Source organism: Cherax quadricarinatus, chromosome 5, assembly GCF_038502225.1.
Source record: "Cherax quadricarinatus isolate ZL_2023a chromosome 5, ASM3850222v1, whole genome shotgun sequence".
NCBI classification, from domain to species: Eukaryota; Metazoa; Arthropoda; class Malacostraca; order Decapoda; family Parastacidae; genus Cherax; species Cherax quadricarinatus.
The window spans coordinates 3,744,436-3,753,496 of NC_091296.1; the positions used below are offsets into that span (position 1 = coordinate 3,744,436).

The 9,061-nt window shown below is 43.2% G+C and overlaps 1 protein-coding gene across 9 annotated transcripts in view; it reads right to left on the reverse strand.

Annotated features, from left to right (window-relative positions):
• Positions 1 to 2,983, reverse strand: part of cher (filamin protein cher) — a 482,745-nt gene extending 479,762 nt beyond the window's left edge. For 4 of the 9 annotated variants that reach the window (XM_053771249.2, XM_053771248.2, XM_053771247.2 and 1 more), the window contains exon 1: positions 1,685 to 2,983. In XM_053771249.2, the coding sequence (XP_053627224.2) occupies positions 1,685 to 2,030 (346 nt within the window). In that variant the 5' untranslated portion in view covers positions 2,031 to 2,983. The remainder of the gene's footprint in view (positions 1 to 1,684) is intronic. The other 5 variants (XM_053771251.2, XM_053771250.2, XM_053771254.2 and 2 more) reach the window with 3 other exon arrangements.
• Between the last annotated feature and the right edge of the window lie 6,078 nt (positions 2,984 to 9,061).

A 9,061-nucleotide genomic window follows, 5' to 3' on the forward strand; every position in this document is an offset into this window, starting at 1 on the left:
AAGAGACGGGGATATGCATCTTCAAGACAGCAAAAGCACGACAACTAGGTTGTGCAATGTATCCTAGTAACCCAGAGATTATGCGAGCCTTGTTGCAAGTATCCCCACAAGGCAACTGAATATTGTGGTCCTAGCTGTTAATGTTGATGCTTTAAAAAGTCTACCATCATGTAGGTATGTAATAAAGAGTACTCCCAACACACAGGTTACACAACTTTGTGCCAATATGAGGTCCCCTTCCCAAATATGTTACCGCTTAGCTTATAACCTATTGCCTGTAGGCTAACACGAAATCTCCAAAAGTTTGCTGAGCCTATGTGATAATGCTAGAGGCCCAAAATATTAGGTCACGCAGGTTTAGGCGTGGTAATGCGGGATGCATGAGTCAGGGCCATCAATACCATATAATTATGACCCCCCCCCCTCCAAAACACCTGAATATCCGCCACCCCGGTGACACACTTGTACCTGTACTGGTGTATCAGCTGGTGCCAACACCTGCACAAATAAATTCGCCAGAGGTAATTTAAGGTAGAAATGTAAATGTGGATTTGGAGAATAAGACTCCATTTTGAATTTACATACCAAGCTGCCTGAATCGGTTCTAATTTTTTTCTTCAAAATACGTATTGTTAGCCTATGTCAAGCAAAAATATATATATATATATAATAGGCACAGCACCCGAAAACTGATATTACTAACATAAACCCGAAGTTTAATATCCTATAGCAAAATCATACGCCACGTCAGTCAGAATTAGCACTAGTTTACCCTTCCCTGCAGCAATCTTATCACGCAATTTACATTCTTTCTTGAAAAAGTCACATGAAAAAAAAATCCATGGATATGCCCAGGTTCTAAATAGTTGTTTCAAGACAGCAGATTATTCCGGTCACATGACTTAAACTATAAAAAAAAATATTCTTTTGATGTAGATGATGGGCTCTTGATCCAAGTTTCTGAACCTATCAACCCTTTTCCTGTGATCAAACCTGATTATCCCCCATCCCCGGCTACTGAATGAACCGTACAGATTTAACGCTTCCCTGTGAATACACTAATCAATAATAATTTTATAACAAAACCGCCATTAACTGATGTTTGTAGAGTGGACACCTGTACAAGGGAATAAATACAGCAGCAGTCGGCTGCCCCCCTGGAAATAAGTCACTCAGTCTGACTTTTTTGGGTTATCCTAGGTTCTCTACACATATGCTGCTATGTATGATAATTCTATGTAACAGTATTTGTGTATACCTGAATAAACTTACTTACTTACTTACTTGCCCCCCGGCTGCCCCCCGGCTGCGCTGCCCAGAGGGACCCACACCACACGTAAGACAAGAAATAGAACAAGTGGTAGACACACACACACATACCAGTTACTGATAACAATGACATACACCCCGGGAACACCGTGTTGGCCTGGTTTTTTGGTTTATTTAACTTAAAACATGACGACAACGCCAAATAGCATACCTCAAGACATACCAACTAGATTCATGACTAACCCACAAGTGGTATAACACTAATAAACCCAAGTATATATTTCTTCTGACGTGATCCTCAAGTTTATTTGAGTATAACCTAATATTCTAGTATAACGTAATATTTAACAAGTATACTGACTGTGGTTGTCTACTTCTGGTGGCAAATGTCCAGTAATGGTAACAAATAACTTACCTATATTAATGATGCGGATATTTTCGTCCCTCTCGAGGAACTGTAGAGCCACGGACACGTTCTCCAACTTCTGACTTTTGAAATTGGGTCGTTTATTGTGTTTGGGAAGTTGTTTGCCTGAGAGAACCTCGATGAGCGCGATGAGCCTCAAGCCGTCGCTAAGGTCAGTCTCCAAATTCCCGATGTGTTTATTGACGGACTTGAGGTGTTCGTTAGCCCACCTGGTGAAGGTGTTCTGCTGTATTCTCTTCCACTGAGCATCCTCAGCGAGCTCCCGTTCTGTGGCAGCCATCTCGTCCTCCTCCTGCCCTGCCTGGCAGTACTCTGCTGCACCTGGGCTGTACATCCTGGACCCACCTGATCCTGCTGCTGCTGCTGCGGTAACCGGGGGAGGGGCGCTGGGCGGAGCCTCGCTACACCAACCTCGCTACAACTCACTCGCGCCAAATTCGAAGAGTATTGCAAGTGTTTCGCACTAGAGTAGAAGGTAACTCGGCAGCCGTGAATTGTCAGCTATGTAGTCCAAATGGACTAATGTGTGCGGGTGGCATTAACAACTTGTGGTAATGTGTGGCATGCGACGGATATGATTTCCTGTGCACCTGCAAGACTACTGGAAGGGGCAATCTGCGCTGTTATCTTCACCTATTTCCACTGATATTGGAGGCGTCGAGTTATCACAGCATCACTGCACTAGTCGCGGCAAAGTATCCACGCCGCTTGCGGGTCAGAAGCAAACTGAGGTGCGGTGACGCGGCGCCAGCCTAGACACCAAAATAGCCCAAGGGTTGAGGGAGGGTTGCACGCCCGCTGCCCACGCCCGCACTGCCTCACTCAGTAAGAATAGGCACCACTGCCTCTGTCTGTGCTGCAGCAGGGGTACTGTACGACCACTGTCCACGGCGGTGCTCAGAGTGATGAGTCGGAGTGACGCGGGTAGTGTTGATAAGGGTGCTTGTAGCAGGAAACCGATGGCCCCGGTTGCTTTTCGGATATATTCTTAACGATACTTCATGTACGAGCTACAGGCTGTTAGTCCTAACTACAGATTCGTATGGAGGGGAAAACACGATGAATCTGACGAAGTCCAAAGTGAAGGTGGTGAACCCGCAGAAGGAGAGTGCGATTTAAGACACCTCGCAGAGGGAGGGGCGACTTAGGACTGAGATTGTAGAGTAAAGGGATAACGCTGGACTGGACTCGTAGAGATGGCGAGGGTGCTGTAGAAAAGTCGAAGAAGGGTTGATGCTGTAGGGAGGGAGGAAGGTAAATGCACTGCCGTCTTGGGTCGCTGCTGGTGCGCGACTGAAGGGTCGGGGCGGCCAGCGGGGCCTCCACTCCCTCTCTCCTGCCCTCTCGGGTCGTGTGTCAGTTGGTCAGGGGGAGGGAAGTGGTAGTCAGGGGAAATGGGAGGGAGGTGGTCAAGGGGAGGAGATAGCGGGGAGAGGGAGGTCAGGGGAAGAGTGGAAGGTGGATAGGGGGAGCATCCTGCAGGCTTAAGATGATGGAGTGGTGGAGAGACGCCGTGGCTCTCACCTAGTGAAGAAAGCACACACATTCAGCCAGGACACCTGACTATGTATATCCTAGCAATACATAATTACATCAGCTACATAGGAGGATCACAATGTGTCATGATCCTGATTCAAAAATTTATGGTGTATACACCATTTTGGATTAAACAACGAAAACTGAATTTGAAGTTCAAGAGAGTCATGGTATGACACAACACTTCTAAGAATAATATTCTTGGTTGTTTTCTGCTCTACTTACATTATTACATATATGCGATTTATATATATATATATATATATATATATATATATATATATATATATATATATATATATATATATATATATATATATATATATATATATATATATATATATATATAAGAATAACGTGTTTATTGCAGTTGTATGAATGTTTAAGAGTCTGGAAACCTTACCTTTGATGAGTTTGAAGAGTCTACTCTCTGAGCCCGGCCATGGTCCAGGCTCGTCTGGTGCTAGGCTGGTCAACCTGACCAATAAACAATATCACACTTAGCAACTTTAATCAACATATTTCGATTAATACAAAAAAATAATGAATGTAAACCTGAAACCCATAAATTATAAGAGTAAGTGGGTGGTGTCTTCACCAAAAAATTAATCACTAATAAACAAACTTATCACAAAAAATATTAAATCAGTACATTAGTCAAGAAACTGACAAGAGGAAATCCGAGGATAACAACTATGACGTCCACTTGGGACACTGTATGTTTGACCTGTAAGATTATTTTGGCACAGGTACACAAGTGCAATTATCATACATAATGTAAATTACCTGGACAATACCTATATTATCATACATAATGTAAATTACCTGGACAATACCTATATTATCATACATAATGTAAATTACCCAGACAAATAACCCAAAACAAGAGGCCAGTACGCCAAGACAGGGGCAATGGGGACACTGGAGAGGTGCAGTGAGAGCAATATCTTTGGAGAAGACGAGAAGTGGGAGATAGAAGCATGAGGAGGAGCAGGAGATGAGGTGGTGCCATAAAGGGCGAGGATCCCACACTAGGATGCGGGGGTGTGAGGGGTGAGTTAACGTGTGGGAGGTAACTAGCTAGCTCCTGCTTCAGTGATGCAGGTGGTGAGAGACACCTCCCCGACCCTCTCAATGTAGGACGGCCCACCTGGTTCCTCACCACTAATAAAGTACCTCTAGTAACGTTGTGTTTTTCTCACTGCCATTGTTGTCCTTCTTAACGAATACGATGCTTCAGAAACTGGCGATGAAAAAAATGAAAGGGACAGATTCTCTGACGTAAATAAAACATGTGCTTAAACTAAGATCTGCTTGATAAAACTGGTGGTGCCTTCACCTGGGCGTGCACACACGCACACACATCTGTGAATCGAACCCTGCAACTACAAATAAGTCAGTACAAACATACGCCCGGAGCTGGAGGTTTAAAACACAGAAGAGCCCCAGGGATATATTTCTTCAGTCTCAGTTTCCAAACATAATTTTAAAACCAGGTACGACAGCGCCCACGAGACTAGGAAGGCATAATCCTGACAAGCAGTTAGTTGGGTGGGGCCAGGAGCTAAGACTCGACCCCTACACCACATATAAGTGAGTCCATACACAGTGCCAGCTGACTAACCCAAGTAGTGCAAATGAGACGAATAAATTTTTGCTTCAAGGGGCGAGTTTATTGGACAACGTCACTCATTCTGTGCGTAAACATACCAACATAAAGACGGTACATTCCTGCACAAATAGATGATGACACGTCATTGATGGTATCAACTGTACCCTTGGCTGTGGCAATATGCACAGTGAACTCGCATATTAATGACAAGCCTGACGACAGACACAACTTACCTGGAACCTAAACGCCCCCACGACCCGGTCCCAGACCAGGCCTCCTGTGTGGCCAGGCTGTTACTGCTGGCCACACAAGAGTCCAACGTACGAACCACAGCCCGGCTGATCAGGAAGTGATCCGAGCAGCCGGGCTGTGGCTCATATGTTGGACTACGTGCTTCCAGCAGTAACAGCCTTGTTGATCAGACCCTGATCGACCACGAGGCTTGGTCAAGGACTGGGCCGCGGGGGGCATCGACCCCCGGAACACTCTCCAGGTAGGAATTTAATCAAGTTTCCTCTTAAAGGTAGCCAAGGGTCTGTTGACGAGTCTCCTTAAAAGGGAGGCCGTTGAAAAGTCTTGCACCTCTTGTCATGTGGGTTTTCGATGCGTGAATGGGGTAAGAATACTCACGTAGGCTGGTAGTACGTATAATATATAACGGAAAGTGTGGGAAAGCACCAACAGCCGACCTGCCTCTCTCTGCTCCCTATCTTGACTGACTCCCAGTGCCTATGGGTGAGGGGGTGTTTGAAATCCTGCTATGGTCAGCAGCAATATGAATACAGTCAGTGATTCACGCAGAGACGGTTGGTAGTGAGTCATCTACTGGTACACTGGTTACTGGTAACTGGTTACTAGGAACTGGTACTACTACTGAGAGCTCGGCGACGCTAACGTATGTCGTCCCGACATACAACTAATACAAACTAGAGACGGCAGGTGTACGGTTTGGGCTGATTCTATACAATGTCAAAGTACACAACAATTGAACATTATAACATACATAAGTATGTTATTGGAATGGAAGCTTACGTAACTGAAACTGTAATGCAATACAAGGTATAATATAGCACAACTCATCGAATGAAACTCAACGTTGAGATTACACAATAGAAGTTATAAAAAAAATTTGATCGATCGATCTGTATTCATGTGATCTACGGATTCTGAGGAAGGAATATCTACAAAGAAAGAAGTGCTTAACAGAAAGGCAGATTCGGTGTACTCAAATCTAGACTGTTAACTCTCAGAATTCGGAGAGAACATGAACACAAAAAAAAATTATTGAATACTGATAAGTTGATACTGTAATTATTCATCTATACAGGTTATTTACATTTAACCCCAACTCTGCTAGGGTGAGATTGACATATGCAGAATGGGTGTCATCTCTGGGAGGATCAAACTCTGTTGCACTGGCTAACTCATGCTGTATTTGAGGCAAATCTGAATTGGTAGTTACAAATGATACTTGAGGATTTCTCAATACCTGTCGTGTACGTAGGGAATAACGACATTCAGGTTGATCGTCTGACTGAGTATCAGAGGTAGAGAGTACAGGATCAGGAGGACTGTCAGAGTCTGTCACATTAGTCTGGGTTGGAACATCATTATCATCACATACTAACTTCATATGATCTAAATGCGATTCTTTATACTGACCAGTACTAATTTCTCTAACCTTATACTTATTACCAGTGATATGTTCAACTACTCGATAAGGACCAACAAACTTTTGATCAAGCTTAGGCATTGCAGACGTTTTGTTAAAGTTAGTCAGCATAACTCTCGAACCTACTTTGATTTTGGATGGCTTTGCTCGAGTGTTTGCGACTCTTGTAAATTCTGCTGTTGATTTATGAAGTGTTTCACGGATACCTTTAAAGACATTTTGAGCTAAACTGGTACGAGTTGCTATGAAATCATCAGGGTTGTAATTTGGTTTCGGATTAGAATGTAACAACTCATAAGGCAAACGTTTATCTACACCGTACAATGCATAATGTGGCATGTCACCTATAGAAACATTGTAAGCAGAATTTATAGCACACTGCACATCAGGTATAACTTCATCCCAAGTTTCACTGTTGGAATTGATAGTGGCTCTCAAGACATCAAGTACTTTCTTATTGGTTCATTCCGCTAACACATTGCTGGCAGGATGATGAGGAACAATGGTGGATTTAGAGATCTTGTACAAGGTACACAAATTTTCAAGAATCTCATTACAGAATTCACCTCCATTATCTGTTACTAGGGACTTAGGGGTGGTATGCCTGCAGATAATGCGTTCTTTAACGCTTTAGCTACTGTCTCGGCAGTCTTATCTGCAATAGGAACTAACTCACAATATCTGGTGAAATGGTCTACCATAACACACAGATGTTTGTTGCCCTGGAGGGAACATTGGAAATTAGTTAACAAATCTAGCGCAACTCTTTCCCATGGTTCGCTAGTGGTTGGATACACTTGAATTGGATTAGGACCATCAGCATTACCTTTATGTTGCATGCAGACACTACATTTCTTATACTCAGAAATATCAGTTGCCATACGAGGCCAAAAGTATTTCAATCTGGCTTGTTTTACTGAACGATCCATACCAGGGTGCGCAACACCTGGTACATCGTGAACTAGCTGTAAGGCTACATTCACTAGCGACTGTGGAATTACTAACTGGTATACTCTTCTGCTAGGAGTACCCAACTCGGCTGTTCGATACAGTAATTCTTGGTTCATGACAAAGTCACTGATGGGTGCTGGTGGCTTCACAGTCAGAATAAGATCTTCCTGGAGCAGGAATCGAATCACACCAGACCACATGGGATCTGTTCGTTGAGCATTCTTTACATCCTCAGCACTAAATGGAGGGTCTGCAGTTACTATACTAACATGTCGCGATAAGGCATCTGCGACTACATTCGACTTGCCAGGTAAGTGTTCAAAGATGGGATTGAACTCTTGGATAGTCAAGGTCCATCTGGCTAACCTTCCAGTAGGTTGTTTGTTCTGGAATAAAGGTATCAGTGGAGCATGGTCCGTCAAGACATGAACAGAGTACTGATAAATAATGTCTGGTTACTGGTAACTGATTACTAGGAACTGGTACTACTACTGAGACTCTTACACTTTATGTGTAACTGCCAAACAACCTTCACACATCGAAATATTGTGCCAGTGAATGTTTGTTGCATATAATGGTGTTTATTTGGTAGGCTGTAGAGCGGTGTTAATGATATACGTCTTCGGAGGCTTCTTACTTTATTGTTAAGTCAGACAGTACAGGCTGTCTACATGCATAACTCGTGTTTTCATCACTATCATCACAAATTTTAAATATCACATTAGTAGTGAAACAATAAATACTGACAACTCAGTGGAATAAGGTCACATGGATTCACTTAGTAAACCTTAATAAAGACTTTTTAGTCCTGAGACAGTCATCACTTCAGATATGCATCTGTAGTATGTTATAAACCTTAGTAATTAATAATTACAAATTATTTCTCTTGTTTCCTGACGAACCTTACCTAACTTAATTACAAATTAATTAAAAAAACACTTGACAAACACTTGGGATATATTAAGGAACGTCTCGGTCTTGGGACCTTGATCACTTCTAACGTACAGGTCTTGGGACCTTGATCACTTCTAACGTACAGGTCCTGGGACCTTGATCACTTCTAACGTACAGGTCTTGGGACCTTGATCACTTCTAACGTACAGGTCTTGGGACCTTGATCACTTCTAACGTACAGGTCTTGGGACCTTGGTCACTTCTAACGTACAGGTCCTGGGACCTTGATCACTTCTAACGTACAGGTCTTGGGACCTTGGTCACTTCTAACGTACAGGTCCTGGGACCTTGATCACTTCTAACGTACAGGTCCTGGGACCTTGATCACGTCTAACGTACAGGTCCTGGGACCTTGATAACTTCTAACGTGATGAATGGTTTTGAAAACCGACAAGTTGAAGAATTGAGACACTTATGCAACACATGGGAATCTTTATTGAAGAAACGTTTCGCCACACAGTGGCTTCATCAGTCCAATAACAAAGTAGAAATGGGTAAGGAGAGTAGAAGTATAAGGTAATCAGTCCCTCAACCTGGATTCGATGTGTTCAGTCCATCACTCTTGTAGTGATGGACTGAGCACATCGAATCCAGGTTGAGGGACTGATTACCTCATACTTCTACTCTCCTTACCCATTTC